This window comes from Nicotiana tabacum, chromosome 7 (assembly GCF_000715075.1).
Source record: "Nicotiana tabacum cultivar K326 chromosome 7, ASM71507v2, whole genome shotgun sequence".
NCBI lineage: Eukaryota > Viridiplantae > Streptophyta > Magnoliopsida > Solanales > Solanaceae > Nicotiana > Nicotiana tabacum.
The window spans coordinates 87,986,357-88,006,840 of NC_134086.1; the positions used below are offsets into that span (position 1 = coordinate 87,986,357).

The 20,484-nt window shown below is 35.8% G+C and overlaps 3 protein-coding genes across 10 annotated transcripts in view; 1 reads left to right on the forward strand and 2 right to left on the reverse strand.

Annotated features, from left to right (window-relative positions):
- Positions 1 to 3,442, reverse strand: part of LOC107810320 (uncharacterized) — a 34,601-nt gene extending 31,159 nt beyond the window's left edge. For 3 of the 8 annotated variants that reach the window (XM_075257360.1, XM_075257359.1, XM_075257356.1), the window contains exons 1-2: positions 3,042 to 3,442; positions 2,375 to 2,455 (exon numbers count right to left, since the gene is read on the reverse strand). In XM_075257360.1, coding sequence (XP_075113461.1) covers positions 2,375 to 2,455; positions 3,042 to 3,206 — 246 coding nt within the window. In that variant the 5' untranslated portion in view covers positions 3,207 to 3,442. The remainder of the gene's footprint in view (positions 1 to 2,374; positions 2,456 to 3,041) is intronic. The other 5 variants (XM_075257358.1, XM_075257357.1, XM_075257355.1 and 2 more) reach the window with 2 other exon arrangements.
- Positions 3,443 to 14,066: 10,624 nt separating this feature from the next.
- On the forward strand, positions 14,067 to 17,771 carry LOC107810322 (protein NUCLEAR FUSION DEFECTIVE 4). The gene is made up of 3 exons (XM_016635084.2): positions 14,067 to 14,517; positions 15,282 to 16,159; positions 16,256 to 17,771. The coding sequence occupies exons 1-3, from the start codon at positions 14,212 to 14,214 to the stop codon at positions 16,728 to 16,730; spliced, it is 1,659 nt and encodes a 552-aa protein (XP_016490570.2). The 5' UTR covers positions 14,067 to 14,211; the 3' UTR covers positions 16,731 to 17,771.
- Positions 17,772 to 17,777: 6 nt separating this feature from the next.
- LOC107810323 (B3 domain-containing protein Os04g0386900-like) lies at positions 17,778 to 18,928 on the reverse strand. Its single transcript, XM_016635085.2, has 3 exons — positions 18,799 to 18,928; positions 18,533 to 18,700; positions 17,778 to 18,221 (listed from the first exon to the last, which is right to left on the reverse strand). The coding sequence occupies exons 1-3, from the start codon at positions 18,838 to 18,840 to the stop codon at positions 17,922 to 17,924; spliced, it is 510 nt and encodes a 169-aa protein (XP_016490571.1). The 5' UTR covers positions 18,841 to 18,928; the 3' UTR covers positions 17,778 to 17,921.
- Positions 18,929 to 20,484: the final 1,556 nt, after the last annotated feature.

Below are 20,484 nucleotides of genomic sequence, written 5' to 3' on the forward strand. Positions count from 1 at the left end.
ATTAGCAAGTAATAAGCAAACTAGGCAATTTTTTATAATGCAAGTGTCCGGACCAGCTTGCACGCACCTCGACTAATCCCACCGAGTCACGTAATTTTCTCATGTTCTTCATGCACTAGGCTCCAGCTTCAAGGGGACAATTAAAAACTAATAGGACCTCCATAATTTTTTTTAAAACCAAAAAATCCTTGAGGCATGTAGCGCATAGTTCGAAACTTGGTGGATAATGGGCTCAATTCTCTACCGTTCTCTGCTTAGATACCAGTCTTCTTTGCATGGCAGGGTCCGAACCCGTGACCTATGTCTAACCCACACATCAGGTGTTGCGCTCTTAAAACTACTAGACAAAAGCCCCAGGACCACACCTCCATATTAATTTACATGAGACAACTTGATACATCATCGAGGATACGAAATGAATTGTTTAATAATACAATGTTAAAAGCTCAAAGTACATATTATAATAATCATTAAAAGTTTGGGGTAATAGCACCTCCGTAAAAAAAATTATAACCGAGAAATCCTAAAGGGCCTACGGAGCACGGTTCGGAACTCGGTGGATAATGGGCTCGCTTCTCTACCCTTCTCAGCTTAAATATCAGCATTCTTTCTTTGGCACGGTTCAAACCCTCGACCTATGTCTAACCCACAATCACATGTTAAGCTTTTAAGACTACTAGACCAAAGCACTCGGAGCACACCTCCAAACTAATTTACATGAGACAACTAGATACATCACGAAGGATAAGAAATGAATTATTTAATAATACATTGTTATGGCTTAAGTATATTATAATAGTCGTTATAAGTTTGGGGTAATAGGGGCAATGTTAGGCCATACTTAAACGAATTTTTTAAATGTACTGGGACTCTGGATACTTCCAGAAGTGGTAAGGTGCATTATTAAATGCTTTTTATTATAGTTGAGAAATCCTTGAGCATCGGTAGCACACGGTTCGAAACTCAGTGCATAATAGACCTATTGTTTTACCTTCTCCGCTTGAATATCAAACTCTTGTATGTGGCATTCAAACCCATGATGTGCTCCTAACCTATGTATTTTTTGTACTCTTTTTTATCATGGTGTCCAAGCCAACTTGGCGCACCTCGACTAATTCTATGGGATATCTGCTATCTACCACCAGTATAGGTACCGGGTAACTTTGTGCACCCAGGCTTGGATAGATGGGAAAAAATCACATCGCATTTTTACCTCCGCTGGAATTAGCAGATTTGAACCTGAGACGTCATGATTCTCAACCTATTTCATTGACCACTAGGCCGCACCTTTTGGTGCTTATTTGTTGTACTCTTACCAGTAGACCAAAATATAAAATGTTTTTCGCATTCCGCCCAAAAGAAGTAACCACAAGCAACTTCAAGGAAGTTGTTGACGGTTTTTTAAGCAAAGAAGTTATTATATCTGTGGTTTTTATTGGACCATAAACCATCCTTCAGCAACAGATATCAACCACACACCTCCACAAGAACCACCCTCTCCTCCGTGGCGCAACCTTATGACTTATGAGTACTCAATCCTTTTAGTCCAATTCCTTTGCGCACCGGCAAAAGTGAAGACAATAGGTTTCCCTTCATACAAGGTACTAAATTAGCTTCAGTTATTAAAAAGGGAATCTTTGCTTAGTTGAGTGAAACAAGACAAGGTGCTTTTGGGCCTCATCACAATAATTATAGGACCTTTTGGTGGGATAAATCTTTGTTTTAACCCTTTCCTTTTTAACAGTAAATGCTACTTACATAAACTAGATCCCTTTTTTATTAAAAATAAAGACCCTTCTGATAGATCTTCTGGGAGATGATTCCTTCAGAGAAGATGCAATAATTAGTGATTCTGCAGACCACCTTCCACCCTCCCCAATCCCTCCTGGCCGATAAATAAGAAAAAACACGAGATAAACAAGCATTATTACAAATTTTTCTCTACGTGGAATGAGGCATAGAGCATCAAGGATTAAGGATACCAAAAAGGTCAGAAACCACTACAATTCTGAGAATAGATAAGTCGTATCCTCTGGAAACCCGCAGATTCATCACACAGTAACCTAATATTAAGGATATCATTTAACCAGAAATTGAACTCCCTTATTGTAAACCCTCCATCGTAGCAACCTTCTGTAGAAGGTTGATGATTGTTAGATACTATTTTTCTGAACTCAATGGGAGGTTGGTGATAATTAAAAAAAATATATAAATAGATAGTGATTGAAGACTTTTCACACTCAATGGCAGTAATATAATGTCAATCATAGGGATTCTAAACTTCAAAAGCGTTCCTATTGTATATGTATATGAAACAAGAAAGAAAAATTTCAACCAGTACAATCATTGATGCAAAGATATCTTTACACAAAACCTTGTAACGCAAGCCAGCTGAGATTTCCCATTCCAGCACAGACTTATTGTATATTCTTATATGTGAAAGCAAGCAGGGTTCCTGTATTGACAAACACGAGGAGACCAAAAACTACCATCAGTTAACTCCAAAAATTAGTTATCAATAGGAAAAAGAAAAATGCATAAGAATATAAAATGACAGCAGCAGTCAGTAGGCTCATCCTAGCTAAATCATTTAAATGCTTACGGAATCAAACTTCTGAAGCCAGTAGTTTAATCATCTGTTGCAGGTGAAGTTATCTAAAACCAAACAACTAACCAGCAACACTGAACAATGTAAGAGAAATAGTCATTATTAATTGGTGCTTTTGTTGAGTATAAGAAGAATTATGTTGAGATGTAGGCTTCTACTGATCAAGCATTAAAAGGATGATACTTTAAGCACAACAAAACTAGTTTACCCAATGAAAGGACTTAAATCAGTCTACTTGACAAATAAATGAAGCAAGCCCAACAAGAAAATGAAGCAAACCCAATTTAACATAAGCTAATTAGTAACCAAATTTTACACATGAACCCAAAATCCATCACCTTAGAGAAAATTAAGCAAACCCAAATTCGAATTAAGCACATTAGAAGCTAATTTTTAAATTTTAACGGGGACAGGAAAAGGGTAAATAACATACGTCGAGTTCGAGCAAGATCCATTCTTTGGTGTTAGTACCAGTGGACCAGTGATTTCTGAGGTCGGGGTCAAGTACATGGGAAGCCTTCTGTGAAGGTGATTCTCGAGACATACCCTTTACTTTAAACGGCAAAGGCTTTACCCTCGGCTCTAACTCTACCTCCATTGCTTTCTGCTCGATAACTCGCTTTGTTAACTTCTTAGATACAGAAGAAAGGAGCTGTGAATAGACTTGGAAGAGTATTGATTATTGAATCTTTCACTGAAAAAACTCAGCTTAATCCCAGTTCGGATATAGAGAGGACTTTTTACAGTAATACGTTCTTCACTAAACCGCATGAACAGAAGGGGCCCCCGATGGTCTAAAGGGGAGAAAGTATTTTTATTTTTATTATTATTATTAGAATCCAAGTTTATGAGAATTGAACTTCTTAAATTTTTTTCAGGAAATTCTTAGAGCCCGTTTGGACATACAAATTTTTTTTTTGAAAACAATGTTTGGTTATCCCATTTTTATCATTTTTTTCTTTTTCACTTAAAATAATTAAATGAGAAGTTATTAGTTTTTAATTTTACAAATTTACCCTATATTTTTAAAATTTATAAAATGACCCCATTAATTTTTTATTTTTGAAAGATACATCTTTGGCGACTCCTAATTGATACTTGAACTCTGCCTACTAGAAGTTTGATTATATGGTTATGACTTATGAAAAATATGTGGCTATGCCTGCTTTTGCACCTTTTCTGTGTGTTAGTAGAATTAGAAAATGTGATATTGATTTTGCATCTTTTGTGTATTGCGGTAAAGCAGAATATGATAACAGTTAAACAACAGCATTTTGATTGTTTATTTCAAGTAGGATAATCAAATTGTGGTGGTTTTGATTTTTTTTACAAGTTAGTGGAATATAAATCATGTTTCATGATTTTGAAAAAAAAGACATCCTAATATGTTGCAAAAATTATAACCAAACACAACTTCATCTTCAATTCAAATTTTAGTGAAATTCTAAATTTGAAAAAAAAAATTGGAATTCATGTCCAAACGCGTACTTAATGTATTTGACGGAAAATAATTCCAAATTTATTTGTGTTTTATGGAATTTCTTCTTGAATTTTGTTATTATGTAAATATAATAATTGACAATATATGGATTAACTATGAAGATACAATAAACAAATAAAGAAAATGACGCAATATTATTATTCAAGTAAGAGAAGTGGGGAAGAGAAAAGTTTTTTTTTTTGGTAACAAAGAAACTTTATTTAACGATTAGCTAATAGAGTTACATGGCCTAGTCCTCCTATTGGGAGCAGACGTAGAAAGGCTAGTACTAATATTGTTACAACCAAAAGAAGACGTAGCAGAGTTTCCAAGCATAGCCAAATTATTTAAAACAACAACATTAGTGGCATTGATCCTAGTAGTAGTAATGCCCTCCTTGTCAGATTGTAAAGCATCCGTTAGGTATTCGGGGGCATCTGGATATAACTGATTATAGTAGACGTTGGCTTGCTTGACTCCATATTGTGCTAGCTGATGTGCTACCTTGTTTCCTTCACGGAAGTTGTGTAGGATTGGTGGATTCCCCGACATCTCCAGCCAGTACCGGTAAGTAAAGATGAGTGCATTATATGGTGGGTAGTTGGAGGTTTCAATTATTGATGGTATGGAGGTTGAATCCGTCTCTATTTGGAGGTTGGTCAAGTTATGGTCCTTTGCTAACTTTAAGCTGTAGCATAATGTCTCGAGTTCCATATAGAGCGGGGATGGGCCATAACTCTTTTTACTAAATCCTAGAATCCATTTTCCGATGGAGTTTCTAAATACTCCTCCTAACCCCCTTGTTTAAATTAACTTGTAAACGCTCTATTAATATTAAGCTTTACTCGGTGCATAATGGGGGGCTCCCATTTAGTAAGAGCTGTTAGGGGTATGTCTAGTTTGCTACAAGTGATATTACTACAATGAAGATATTCCATGGCTCTTGAGATAACATTATTTCGATTTATAGGATTGCAAAGATTGTGGAAGGTGTTTTTATTCCTATTTAATCATAGAAGCCAAATTGCAAAGGAGAAGAGACAGTCCCAAGTTAGGGAGTGACAATTAATTTGAGGCTTATGTTTGTAAAGACTTTGTAGACAATGGGTGGACTGAATGTCAAGGGATTGCGTGTTAACTCCAAGATCTTCCCATAGATATCTGGCCACTGGGCAGAAGAGAAATATATGTTGGGGTGTTTCCTCAGTGGTACTACAAACGGGCAGTACAAAGATGTATCAATACCAATGTGACATAGGTAGCTCTTATTAGGTAAATAATCATGGCAGCATTACCATAGGAAATACTTAATTTTATTCCAAGTTCTTAGTTTCCAAAGCTAGGTGAATTTTTTGTTTTGGTTTTGAGTAATATTTGGAGCTATAAGAGGATAGACAGATTTTGTGGTAAAAACATCATCTGTGGTAGAGGCCTACATTGGTGCATCAATATGGTTATAGTTATTACTTGTTTTCAGGGAGTGAATTTCGGTTGAAATATGAGGTGAGAGCTCAAAAGAGAGTTTTGACAAGTCCCATGAGTTATTGCTAAGTATATTCAAATTTTTAAGGTTTAAATCATTAGGTGAGAGGGGGCCTTGGATCATACTTCGCAGATTTTTGTGCAAGGCAACCAGTTTGCATGCCAGAAGTCGATGTTTGTATCATCCCCAATATGCCAAACAGTAGTGCTTTCCCAAATTTTCCAACCCGTGAGGATGTTATTCCATATAAATGAATGAGATTTCTTGGAGTATCAACCAACGTAATTGGAGGTGAGAATTTTAGCCCAAGTGGCGGAGGGGTGGCTAAAGAATCGCCAAGTGAGGCCTGTAATGGCGACAGTATTTTTGTTAGTGTCTTTCCTTATTCCTAAACCCCCAACATGTTTTGGCATTGAGATAGTATCCTAATCTATGTAGTGGATTTTTCTGGATTTTTGGTTGCTTCCCCACAAAAAAATTGCATTGAATTTTGTCAATTTGTTTGTGGTTTTTTTAGGCAGCATAGTGTATTGCATAGCATGATTAGGGAGGGCAGTGAGGGTGGTTTGTACTAGTGTTGCTCTACCCGCAAGTGAGAGAAATTGGGGTTTCCAACTGGACAGTCTTTTATTAAGATTTTCAAGGATGAATGTAAAGTCAGTTGGTCTAGGTTTGTTAGTCAGTATTGGAAAGCCCAAGTACTTCCCAAAGTTATCACTGACTTTGATGTTAAGGATGCTAGAAATGGAATTTTTTAGGTTAGTAGAGCAGTTATTTGAAAAGATTATTTTAGATTTTGTATGGTTTATTTTTTGCCCTGATAGGGAGCTAAAGTAATCAAGGCATCGCTTGATTGTGTTAGCAGATTTCTCATTGACTGTTGCCATTAGGGTTAAGTCATCTGCAAAAAACAAGTGGGAAGGGGGGGGGGGGTCCTGTTAGACTTAATTTAATAGGGTCCCAAAGTGTTAAATCAACTTGGTGGTTTATAAGGATGGAGAGTAGCTCAATGCTAAGGATGAAAATGTATGGGGACATAGGGTCACCTTGTCTTATTCCCCTTGATGGCTTGAAGAACTCCATTTGGGAGTCATTCACAAGGACAACAACACGGGAGGTACTAATACAAGCCATGATGAGATTAGTGATGCGTGGTGGAAAGTTAAAGTAGTGCAGGGCTCTACGTATGAATGACCATTCTAGTCGATCAAAGGCTTTTTCCAAATCAATTTTTAGGAGGATTTTCCCCTTGGTGCATTTTATTTTATTCTAGTGCTGAACAATTTCCTGGATGATGATGGCGTTATCAAACGCACGTCTTCCTTTAAGGAAACTGGATTGGAAAGGGCCAATTAGGTTGTCAAGGAAAGGTTTGATACGGTTGACAATAATTTTGGTAATAACGTTATAAATTATATTGCAAAGTCCAATGAGTCGGAAATTTTTAAGGTTATTCGCATTAGAAAATTTGGGAATCAGACAAAGGTAGGTTGTATTGAGTTGTTCCGGATAGTGTGAGTTACAAAGATGGAGTGGCAATAATCAAAGACGGTGTTTTAAACAATGTGCCAATATTTCTGATAGAAGAATGGATATAGACCGTTCGGTCCAGGAGCTTTGAATGGTTTGAAGGAAAAAATAGCCCTAGTGATCTCGTAATTTTGTAAAAGTTTGTCTAGGGCTGTTAAGTCTGTGCATGATGTGGTAGTTGGGGATGCTTTTATGTCGGTCTGATTAGATGATTCATGGCTTGTTTGATAAATATTTTGGAAGTATGCAAAGGTATGGTGAAGGATTTTATCAGAGGCACTAATCTAGTTGTTATACTCATCTTTGAAAAAGGAGATACGATTTTTTCATCTCCGATAAGGACACTTATATGGAAGAACTTAGTACTCACATCCCCTTCGTCAAGCCACTTGATATGCGACCTAAGTTTCCAATAATCCTCCTTAATTTTTAGAAGGTTACTATAGTCATTAGTAAGGGATTGTTCAAGATCCTTCAAGAAAGTACTAGTAGGATAATTGGTGGATTTTTGGATCCCACCAATTCTTACTAGTATTTGTTTCTTCTTTTTAATGACATTACCAAATGTAGTGGCAGCCTAATTGTTAACTTTGTCAGTAAAAATAGCAGTGGCATTTGGTAAATTTTGACCATTCCAGGTATCAAGAACGATGGAGTTGAATTCTGGATGGTGGCATCAATAAGTTTCAAGTCGGAAAATACGTTGAGTGTGGTTCCTTTTTTGTTGAGAGAGGGAAATTAGGAGGGGGGTATGGTCAGAGTATGTTTTTGGTATGTGCGTGACACTTGCGTCAGGATAATACTCTAACCAGTGTTCGTTAATGTAGCACCTATCAAGTCGCTCAAGAATTAAGTCAGAGTGGGTATGTATGTGATTAGACCAAGTGTATTTTGCTCCTTTAAAACCAAGATCTATAAGGGTACAATGACTAATGCACGACTGAAAATGATAGGCTCTATTTCTATTGATAGGTCTTCCACCCCACTTATCTTGTTGGCTAATTACTTCATTAAAATCACTGACACTGAGTTGGCTCATCGATTGGGGTATATGAACTCCCGTCGCTGATGGGCTCAGGATTACGACAAAGTGTCCTACTGCCTCGTTTAGTGGAAGCTTTATGTCGAGGGAGCACTTGTATAGTTCCATTGGACACTTGCAATATATTTCTTGTCCTCCATCGCTTGGATTAATATGATTTTGACTTCGCGTAGGTTTGAAATTTCTATGAATGATGTTATGGTTAGTGGTGGAATGTTCAGATCTTGTTCTACTATTTCTTGTTCTCCTAGTTCGGGTGCATTGTGATGGTGGTATGGGTGCACCTGATGAATATCCACTAGAGCTGGAAAGTGTTGAAGAATAGGTTGTCATGCGTGGATCAAGGTTGGGGTGTTCTGATCCTATGGAACAAAGAATGGGAGTTGATACAGTAGTTGCATGTTTTGTAGAGGGTTGAAGTGGTGTGAGAGATTCCAATGAGCTTGCATGTTATGGAGAAGTGCAGGTGCTAACGCTGGTGCTATGGGATCCAATAGTTGCATGTTCAGTAGAGGGTTGAAGTGGTGTGAGAGATTCCAATGAGCTTACATATTGTGGAGAAGTGCAAGTGCTAACGCTGGTGCTATGGGATCCAGAACATTTGTCAACCAAAAGTGGTTGATGTAGTTCGACATTGCTAGTCTCATGCCCTCTGAAATTAGTTTTGCTAGGATCTGTGGGTTTTGAAGAAGAAATAAAACTTCTTGGTTCTGGATATTGAAGGTAAAAAGAATTGTCTGGCCTTGTAGGCCTTGTTCGAGCCATGTCACTGGTTGGTGATCTTGTGGGAGGTCATTGGTTACATATATTGGAAGATTGGGATTTGGTATTTGATTTTCCATTATGAAGAGGAGAGATGGACGATGGTGTTGAGGGAGTGGACTCAGAGGGATTCTCCTTTGGTAGTGAGGTTGTACTGGATTCATAGTGTTTGGAAGAAAATATAGTGGATGAGGGTAGTTGGGGTTCATGTACTAATGATTGAGTATCTATTAATAAGGATTGTGTTTGCATGTCTTGATTTTTTTCGTCCAAGGATAGCTTACCTGTTATTGGTAGTTTGGGTTGCATGGCCACTTGACAGGTATTAAATGACAAGTCATCTAGGTGTGTATTAGTGGTATTAGGGGTTATTAGTGTTAGTAGGGGTGGCGTGCCTGTGTGGGGATTAAGGTCTAGGGACGCTATTTTAGTAGGATCAGGATGGATGCATGCAACCTTTTTGCCATGTGGCGACGCAAGAGGAGGGGAAATGGAGGGGTTTCTTGGAAGGAATGATTGTTCTAGATTTGTAATTTGATTAGGATTCTGTCCGTTCAAATCCATATGAATGGAATCATCTAATTGCATTAAATCACTATTATTAAATGTGGGGAGAGAAGAAAATTTGTTAGTAGTGTGGATTGGCTTGCTAGGGTTTATGGTGTTCACCGTAACAGTGTTAGTGTTATTGTTAGTTTTATTAATGGAGCCATTTTTAGCCATCAAGTCCAGATTATCAGAGTGTTTAGACTTAAAATCAAGCTTTTGAGTATTTAAAAACTTACCTGAGGTTGTATCAAATATGTTGATGTTAATACCTAGGGGTGTCTTTTGTGCTTTGTCGTGGGAGGTACTGGCTGCATGTCGTTGAGATTTATTTTTTTGTTTGTTATCTCTGGGGAAGAGATTGTTTGACATTGCTCTTCTACTATTTTTTCCTTTTTTGTGGAGTTGGAGGTGATGGCCCACGGGCCTTCTTGTCTCTGTTTAACGGGGTCAAGTGAAGTGTAGGAACATGTTGCTGCCGTGTGGCCCAGTCTACCACAGACTTTGCATGGAAATTTTTTCCGTTCATACACTAGTTGTTGAATGTGAGAGCCAATTTGTATAGCTGTTTGGACTGGTTGATCTAGTCGCACATGTACGCATAATCTCGCATACCTTCCTCTGAGGGTTGGGCTTGTACATGTATCTATGCGTAGTAGTCGAGCAATTGAGTTTCCAATCCTACAAGTACTATTCCATTGTAAAATTATGTGGTTAACTGGGGAAGACAGACCCAGACTGCTGAGTGGACTTCCTTAGCTTTGCTTGCTACAAAATTTGGCTCCTACCTCCGAACGAAGAGATAGTGTCTGTTGATAAACCAAGGGCCATGTTGTAGAACCTTGGCCATATTTTCTTCTTTGGTAAACTTGACTACATAAAAATCTGATCCAAGATCAATTAATGAAAAGGGTTCGTTTGGTTTCCAAAGGTCTTGGATTTTTTTTAAGGTATTGGTGGATGACTCGTTTGCCCAGGAGTTTGATTATAAGGGAGAATTGTCGGGTGTGTACATTCTTCCTCTATGTTCTGTTGTCAGAGTGATATGTTTAATTTGGAGGAGATGGAGTTTTGGGAGGAATCACCCGTCATTGGCTCGGAATAATCAAACACATGGGTGTTTGTATTAATTGGGGCATCTGTTAAATTTTCATGGGAGAGTAGTTTCTCTTTAAAAGAGGAGGTGTTTGTATTTGTTGGGGTAGAGTTATTACTGGACACTGAAGGGTCACTCACTATGGCGGGTGCTTTTGGTAGAATGATGATCCGTGATAAATCTCTTGTGTTTAGAGGCGGATCCAGAATTCGAAGGTTGCGGGTGCCACTATTTTATGTTTATAGGAAAGATTGGTCGATTAAGCTAGTCTTTGGTTAATTCGAATTAGGTTTTTCACTCACAAAGCAAATTTAAATATATTCTAAAAAATTTGCAAATGAAAAAAAAATTCATGAAAGAGTGCCTCCAACTAAAAAAATTCCTCCAAAAGTAGCTTAATTACTATATATTTTTAGTTTGACTAAATTAATTTACCTTTATTATTCGTGGGTTAATATTTCCATTTTAATTGTCGTGTTATTAAATAATTACTTTTAAAGCAAAACCTTTAACGTTTAATCTATGATAATAAACTCAAAATAAATATTGATCAAGCCAGTTTAAATTTTTTAAAATCCAATAGAAGATAGTCTTCAAATTATTCTCCAATATAGAAACAAATTTTGTATCATTAAAAAGATAGAATTTATATGCTAAGTAAAATCAATTTAAGTTACCTAACAAAAAAAAAACTCATGAAGTAAGGCATAATAATAGATACAGAGGACCGTATAAGAAAGTTGAAAAAACGAAGAAGAGAGATTAGCATATTAGCATATAATAAAAGGAAGAAAACGAGGACAAGAGAACCAAGGAGAAAAAAGAAAGGGAAGAACAGGTGGGGCCCTAGAGATAAACTAAGAATAAAAAAATCTTAATAAGTAGAATAAAATGAAAAACCAAAGAAGGTCTGCTCCAACAAGACTCGAGCTCGCATCCGTGAGCTCACCAAGGCCTTTGAACTAGGCGCCGAACCAGTGGCACCCGAGTGTACTTTGTGATGTCCGGGTGCCATTCTAACAATATATTCGTTTTCTCACAACTATCTTCTATACGTACTAAAAAATTTATCGGAGCGGGTGGCGTGACACCTCTACCTCATAAGATAGATCTGCCCCTGCCTGTATTAGTTGAATTCATTGTTGAGGTTTGTTGACAGTATTCAAGGGATGGTGGTAAGTAGAGGGAGAGAGTAGGATTTTCTCTCACTTGAATGGGTTTAGGTGTGGCATGGGGAGCGATTTCAATTTTCGGGGAAGAGAAAAATTGCTTAATTATAGGTTATGCTTCTTTTTCCTTTTCCTTGTAAAAGCAGGGCATTGTTTTTTAGAGTTTGTCACAAATTACACCAGTTAATCTTTATTCTTAACTTAATTTTTTGTACTTCTATTTTTATCCTTTACGATACCTTATAATTTATTTTTCGATTTTTACAAATAAAAAATTATATTAGTTATTTGCTCAAATGAACAAAAGAGTTCGGTCTCACCTTTTCGGATTGTGTCAATTATTCTCTTAGAGACAAAATTAGAAATTTTGTTGGAGTGTTTAATGATACTTAACGTATTCAAGTGATCACCTCTGATTTTGAATCTTTGTGATATTGTCACGGCATGCATCTACAACAATCTAACTTTTTTAAAAATAAATATAATAACTTATTTAAATTAAGAGGCACTATATATTTCTCAAGACTAATTATCTATATTATTATAAAAGCACGAATAATTTATGTTAAATGTTGGACGACTAAAATATCCTCGAAATATTGATCGACTTTTATAACCTTAAATATTTATATAACTTGAGGATACAATTGTAAATCACCTAAGGCTGGAATTCTTTTCCCATTTAAACTACACTTGACAAACCTACAAAGTTGCTTTTGGGTCAAACTAACTTGGAATTTGCAACTAAATATATCACTTAATTAATTAATAAGTGTTTCAATGTGGATATGAAGCACAATTATGGAAGAAAAAGAAAAATCGAACATAAATTGAGAATTCATTATTGTGACACTTTGAGAATATTCTGCTCACGAATATTCAAGACCGTTGCTGCTACCCTTTGTTTTAAATTGTTATTAAATTTTGTACATATGAATACCAATTCAGAATATCTATTCAACTGAAATTTTATAATTTTTTATACGCACTTCGTAATATTTCACACAAGATATTCTAAACCACTTTACCTCTTTACTTGAATTTTCTTTTATGTCAAGGGATTTTAACAACTTATACATAATTAAAGAAATTTAGTTTTGCTCTATTTGTAAATATAATTTTCAAATGAAGAAGATTTACTTGAGTCCCTATTCTTTAACCTTTCTCCGTGAATAAATATATTCGTGTGTCGCAAGAACATAGAGAATAATCTATATTTATATTATTATAAAAGTACAAATATTCTAACACTAAATGTTACAAAATATTCTTGACATATTGATTGACTTTTATGCCCTAAATTATTTCTTTAAAGAAGCAATATGATATTGGATAAAATTGTAGTATTGAGTATAATTCTTTTAGGACTCTACGTCATCACTTCCAGCATGCTTGCTAATACTATAGAGGATAGAATTTCTAATTCTTCTTGGATATCAACACCTCAACGCCAACTTTCCTTGTACAAGATATAATCCTAATTCTTTCCTTCTAAAGATTTCAAGTTTATGATGCAAGTTAAGGAGTGTCTCTACTCCTTCTTTGTTTTAATGAGTGTCTCTAGTGCTATATCACTCCCAAATATAAATATTTTACTACTAATATTTTTCAAGTCATTCTCGGGTTTGATGAGCAAGAATCTAACGGCAAATAGATGAACACATGCAGTATGAATATTCTATGGGAATTGATTGAAAATTTAAATAGCCTGAAATTAATTATATATTTTAGTTCCCATCACATTAGTTTATTTAATTAAAAAAATTTATTTTATTTATACAAAACATTTTTAACAGATTTTAAATCCAAAAGGGTGACTTTTAATTTCTAAAGAAGTGGTTGTTGCAAAGTGCCTCTTCCCAAAGGTTGTCTTAATTAGTTATAAAACTCATTCATTTTTTAACTGACACCTAAAGGCATTATAAATATTTGGTGCTGTTCCAAATCAAACACACTAATCATTTTGAATTCCTTCTTCTTCTTACTACTATTTTTTACAACTCATAAAAAAATCTGGGAGCAAATTTAGTTAATTGTTGAAATTCGACTTTTATTGGCTTTGTAAAATACTGGAAAAAATTTGTTACCATTCCTGCAACAATATAATTGAAATACTTAAATTTCTTAAGAACAGTAATTACCCTATCAAATCCAGTATATTTCATTGTACCATATTTTGCAATCTATTTTGAATATTTATGTACGTGTTATTATTAGACTAATTAAGTAAAAAGTATTAATATTAATGACAGATAAATTGTGGGAGTAACTTAGAAGTATTTTTAACTTTATATGTTAGTGTTGGTTTTAACAAATCTTTATCATTACAAAAGAAAAAGGAAAACTCTGACTTCATGACCTGAAAAACTTCCAACCTCCCTCGTCTTCCCAACCACCCCCAAAACATGAACTAAAATATCACCATTTCTTTGCTTTCAAGTTTTTCCAAGAACAAGAACGCCTCTGCAATATTCCCCAGTAAAGAAAAAAGAATTATGGAGCAATATTCAAGTAAATGGATGATATTGATAGCAAGCACATGGATTCAAGCATTTACAGGCACAAATTTCGACTTCTCCTATTCTTCTGAATTGAAATCTGTTCTAGGAATTTCACAGGTGCAGCTGAATTATCTGTCAATGGCATCAGATATGGGGAAAGCATTTGGGTGGTGTTCTGGAGTTTCTCTTATGTATTTCCCATTGTGGGTTGTTCTTTTCATAGCTGCTTTTATGGGACTTATTGGTTATGGCCTTCAATGGCTTGTTATTCAGAGAATCATCATTTTGCCTTATTTCTTGGTTAGTTTTCTCCTTCTCTTCTCCCAAAAATCTTCTTGAATTTTGGAATTGATGCTAGGAACATGTATCCTGACTTGAACAAATTTGGGAACTTAATCCAATTTTTGTTGTTGCCTTAATAAACAGTTGTTTTTTGCCTTGTTTTTTTTTCTTCCTAAGAGTTAAATTTTCTTCTCTCTAGATTCTTTGGTGGACTAATGGTTGTTAGTAGTTAGAGCTACCACACCAAATTAGCTAACCATTAGTATTAATTTAGACATGCTTATTGAGTACTAAGTACTAGACAAGAAATAGAAACATAATTATATGGCTGGTGAGGACTAACATAATTGTTCAACCAGAAACCATAGTCTAATATGGAAAGAAGAGTAAGGTTCTGTAATTCTCCACAGTTCAAGGTTTAAATACCACTCAATTTAAAACTTAGTTTATCATTTTTTAGGTTTCTCATTAGGTAAGCTCTATTGCTGTTAACAACCAATAGTGACTGCATCCAAGGAGAGAGTTTGAGAACATTTTATTCTCAGCCACCTTTCATTCTAATCAATCAAATTTTGTTGCTTGAAAAGTTCTCTGCAAATCTGAAGAAGCTATCCAAGATTCTTGTGGAAAACTCCATGAGGCCTTGGGAAGGTAGCTTGTGTATTCCACTGAAACTGCAAACCGCTTCCAATATGTTACATGATTATTTCTTCAGCTCTTATGCATTGAAAATTCATTATAATGCCATCCTATTCCCAACCTTTCACTGATTTACCTTACAGGTATTTCTGTTGTGTGTGCTGGCTGGCTGCAGTATCTGCTGGTTTAATACAGTATGTTATGTGTTGTGCATCAAACATTTCCCAGCAAATAGACCATTTGCATTATCCCTCAGCGTAAGTTTCAATGGTGCAAGTGCAGCCTTGTTCAACCTCATTGCTAATGCCATTAATTCCAATGATGACACTCTATACCTTCTTCTTAATGCCCTAGTCCCCCTTGTCACATCAGTTGCAGCTCTGCCAATCCTCCGGCAACCTCACTCTCAAACTCTTCGTGCTGATTCTGTTCACCGAGAATATCTCATTTTCCTATGTCTAACTATACTAGCAGTTTTTACCGGCCTTTATCTCTTAATCCTGAACTCGGTCTCATATAGTGCACCAACGGCTCGTATCCTCTTGGTCGGTGCAGTGTTCTTGCTGGTCCTTCCAGTGATTGCGCCTGGGGCTATCCGCACAGAAGAGTGGTCTCAACTAATCCATCCTAATTATATGTTACTTGAAGACAATGATATTGATGATTTTGGAATGCACAAAGAAATGATGTGGAAAGAGGATTCAAGTATGACTCTTTGGACCGAAAATTCTCATGGTTCGAAAGAGAAGGAAAGTTGGACTAGCAGCTTTTTGTTGAGAGATCGTTTGCTGCTGCTTGGAGAAGAACATTCAGCAAATCAGCTCATGTGTAGGTGGGATTTCTGGCTATATTACCTAGCATATTTCTGCGGAGGAACACTCGTACTCGTTTACAGCAACAATCTAGGCCAAATTTCAGAGTCACTTGGATATAGTTCAGAGATCAGCTTTCTTGTTGCACTCTATTCTGCATGTTCCTTCTTCGGGCGCCTACTTTCAGCAGCCCCAGATTTCTTACGCGAGTAAGTATTTCAAGATTCACTATTCTTTAAATGAACAATCACCATAATGTTAAAAAAATTGACAGAGAACTGAAAATGGTTTTTTTTTGGATGCAGCAAGATGTACTATGCAAGGACTGCATGGCTTGCATTTGCGCTGATTCCAACACCAGTGGCTTTTTTTCTGCTTGTTTTATCGGGAAGCAAAGCCGCATTGACCGCTGCCACGGCGTTGGTTGGGTTGAGTTCTGGTTTTGTATTTTCAGCAGCAGTGTCAATAACCTCTGAGCTATTTGGCCCCAACAGTGCAGGGGTCAATCACAACATTCTCATCACCAACATTCCTCTAGGATCACTACTCTATGGACTTCTTGCAGCTCTAGTCTATGAAGCAAACCTAGGAAAATCAAGCCAAGTTCTTGTATTGGATGGATCAAAGGTTTGCATGGGTAGAAACTGTTACATTCAGACATTTATGTGGTGGGGATGCATTTCTTTGTTGGGAGTAGCATCTAGTTTACTGCTTTTCCTAAGAACTAAAGCTGCCTATGACAATCAGGAAAGGAACCGAAATTGGATGAGATTAATATAAGTGAGTGCAATTATACTTCTGAACTGACTTGTGACAGCTATATGAAGATAGATGCCATTCGAAAAACCCCCATAGCACGAATAACAACATTCGTGCATAACATTCTAATAAAGGTTGGAAAGAGGTATAACACTTGAGACTAATGGTAGGGTCGAAGCATCTATATCATGAGGACCATGAGACAAAAGGATGTAACACCAGCAGGTTAGCATACTCTACCATTTGCATGAGTTGAGAATAGAGAGATAGTTGAGAATTGTAAAGGAAGAAACAGAGAGAGAAATAATGAGACACAGCAGAATATGATTGTTGGAAGTTACAAGTTCTACTGACAAGGTATGCTGGCTTCTCCAGAAAAGATTAATCCTCTAATGAGAGTACTAAAATACTGTCAGCCTCTTCAAATAGATTATAAAAGATACCTGAGTCCAAGAAATTTTATAAACCCCCCCTCCTCCACTTCCTGCCCTTGCGCAGGGGCACAGCACAAGTTGAGCACAGGAAGAAGAAAATCAATCACTATGTAAAAGTAATGAGAATGCACTTACTAACACAATACCGATGAAGAAGACAGAAGACAATTAGCACCCCAGGAACAAGTTAACTGTTGCAGCTTTTTCAAATGCCCCAAAAACCAGTCTCTCTTGTCTATATTTGTAGTACTTGCTCGCAGGAATTGCAATAGCACATTGTTATATAAGGGTGCCAAGAGTTTTTTCTAGCCTCTTAAGAATGATTGTAGAAACATACTGACAAACCATTCCAAGGCTGATTGGATCTGGAGGAAAAAATATCTAGAGCAATTTGGATTTCTTCAGTCTAGCACACTATCAGCTTTTTCAACAGACAAAAGATGAAGAGTAAGCATTAGAAGCTGGGTTGAACAATGGAAGAAGTGAAGCTTCAAGATTACAAATTCAAACAATATGATTATTGTCTGCTATTGACATGTTAAATGGCATGTACTTGTCAAAATATGTGGTACTAAATGCCATTCTTTGAAAATGATATATCAGAGCTAATACGGACACAAGTAGAAGATAACTAAACAACCACAATATAGAGAAAACACATCCACATTAACAAATAGTAAGTCATTCTTTTAAGCCAAACAGAACAGTAACACTATGCTCACAGAAAATATAATCGTCTAAACATGGTTTCAAATATTTGTAAACAGCCTACAACTTCCTATAATTCTATTGGGTTGGCATCAGTTGCACCCTCTTCATCTTCAGGCAGCAATTCAGAAGGGAAATCACCTCTGAGAATCTGAACTTTAAAATGGATTTTGTTAGTGCTGCACTCTGAAAGTTCAAACACAAGTGCATCCCCTACCTTGAGATCATTATCATCCACAAATTTTTTCCACTCAGCACTAAATTTGTTATTATTAGAATAGTAGAACATATCCCACTTCTTTCGACCACAAGTAAGAACTGCTGGCGCTCCAGCAGCAGGTAGCTCTTTGTTCATTTTTCTCGGTAAATACTGTCAATATACAAACAAATTCAGTGGCTGATCCAATATAAAAGCTGCGGGTTCAGAACTCAAATACAGGTAAGGTTAATAATATAATTTTAGAACAACAACAATAACAAACCGATATAATCTCACAATTAGGGTCTGAGCACGCTTACCCCTATCTTGGGAAGGTAGTGAAACTGTTTCTTATATACCTCGGCCTAAGGAAGACTTGGGAAGGTAGAGAAACTGTTTCTTATATACCTCGGCCTAAGGAAGACGTATAAATCAAAGATTTGAAACAAAAAAAAGGGGGGGGGGGGGGAAAAGGGAATTACCATGCCATAGTGGGGCTTGACAGTAGTTTTTGTGAGAATTATATCAACATAGGGTTTGCCAGAAAGTGGCCAGTATTCACCATTGTCGATTTCTTCGATTCCAGTGCTTTCAATCTCGGGTGTGGAGATATCATCGTGGTTTGAAACATGTACAGAAGATGGTATGCTCTGAAAAAATCAAAGGATCATACAACCGTTAAATTATAGAAGGGAATCGAAACAAAAAATGTAGAAGAGAGAATTTGCTAGGAATCATGGGAATGTACCTCCATTGCAGTTTCAACAGATAATTGGAGTTCTTGTTCCATTTTCTTATTCTTCAGCAAACGAGTGGAGTTTCGGTACTACCTATTCTACTTAGGGTCAACATGTATCATTTATATTAATTTTTTGGCGAAATACCTCGAACTATCCCTAAACTTGGTTCAGATTATTAGTATCCTCCCCAAACTATTTTTAGATAATTTTTTTGAATACAATTTATAATAAAACTTGGATAGAACTACATTATTTAGGCTAAATATTTTTATTTGGCCAAAAATAATAAAGTTTCAGTTAATCTTTTTTTGAATTTGACCTGAAAATAAATATTTATAGAATTGAATTAAATAGTCAAGACATCTAAAAAGTTATAAAAAATACATAGTTTGAAATTAATTATTTTGGCTATATTTTTTTATATAACTCTAAATTACGGTACTCTAATTTTTTTAACAGATTTTACCTAAAAAAGTAAAAATACACAGTTGAAATAAATAGTTATTGCATCAAAAGAAGAAATAAAAAAAGTGTATAATTGCAAGAAATTACAAGTGCAATCGTACACTCTTTTTATTTCTTCTTTTGATGCAATGACTATTTATTTCAACTATGTATTTTTTTATAACTTTTTAGATGCCTTGACTATTTATTTCAATTGTATAAATCTTTATTTTCAGGTCAAATTCAAAAAAAGATTAACTAAAACTTTATTATTTTTGGTCAAATAAAAATATTCAGCCTAAATAATGTAGTTGTATCCAAGTTTTATTTTAAATTTTATTCGAAAAAAAATATCTAAAAAAGTAATATTCTTAAAAAGATAAAAAAATATTTTATTTTTCAAAAAAATGCCACATAGACAGAAAAATCCACGTGGCAGGTGAATACACCTACACTTTTTGTCACATCAACGTCTTGTGGGGTAATGACCCTCAAAAGGTCAAGTTGAGGGGGGTAATTAAGACCGGGCATAGTTCGGGGAGGATACTAATAATCTGAGCCAAGTTTAGGGGTGGTTTAAGGTATTTTGCCTAATTTTAAATTATGTTTGTTTTCATTATGGCTTATTGAGAGTATTTATTTTATGTGATTTTATTATTGGTCGAGCATTCTGCCCCCAAAAAGTTAGAGGAAATTATCTCACTATTATTATTACATACTGTTGTTCGTTTTTAAAAGATGTTCCTAAAATGTCTGCCCAAACATAATTTAATACAAATATTGGAGGAACGGCCAAAAGGGTAGGATTTTCAAAAACCTTCTTTTTTGCACCGTCCTTGGCCAATGCATTAGCAACTCTATTTTGTTCACTGAAATTGTGCTTGATTACCAGATTCCCAAGTTCTTGCATCAGCTGTCCGCATTTATAGATAATAGACTCGTAAACTATATTGCCATTGGCTATCATTCTGATTACCTCAGTGGAGTTTTTGGCGATCTCAAGTGGAGTGAGGTTATAAGCTTTAGCAATTCTGAGACCCTGCATAATAGTTGATAGCTCAACAAGATTGTTAGTAGCGTGAGGAAAACCTGCCATGAAACCCATACTCCAGTCTCCCTAACTGTTTCTAATCGTAATAACTTTTTTGACTAATTTCTTTCATTGTAAGTAAGATTTTTATTTCGCCAATGTTTTCACAAAAATAAACTTAACTATAATCAGTTAATGCAGTATAACCTATTATATCGTG

Excerpts from the sequence above, each read along its gene's own strand:
- LOC107810322 (XM_016635084.2), top strand. The coding sequence starts at position 14,212 with ATGGAGCAATATTCAAGTAAATGGATGATATTGATAGCAAGCACATGG. Across the intron at positions 14,518-15,281 it reads TCATTTTGCCTTATTTCTTG|GTATTTCTGTTGTGTGTGCT; the intron begins GTTAGTTTTCTC and ends TTTACCTTACAG. Across the intron at positions 16,160-16,255 it reads GCCCCAGATTTCTTACGCGA|CAAGATGTACTATGCAAGGA; the intron begins GTAAGTATTTCA and ends TTTTGGATGCAG.
- LOC107810323 (XM_016635085.2), bottom strand. The coding sequence starts at position 18,840 with ATGGAACAAGAACTCCAATTATCTGTTGAAACTGCAATGGAG. Across the intron at positions 18,701-18,798 it reads CTGTTGAAACTGCAATGGAG|AGCATACCATCTTCTGTACA; the intron begins GTACATTCCCAT and ends TGATTTTTTCAG. Across the intron at positions 18,222-18,532 it reads TCAAGCCCCACTATGGCATG|TATTTACCGAGAAAAATGAA; the intron begins GTAATTCCCTTT and ends GTATATTGACAG.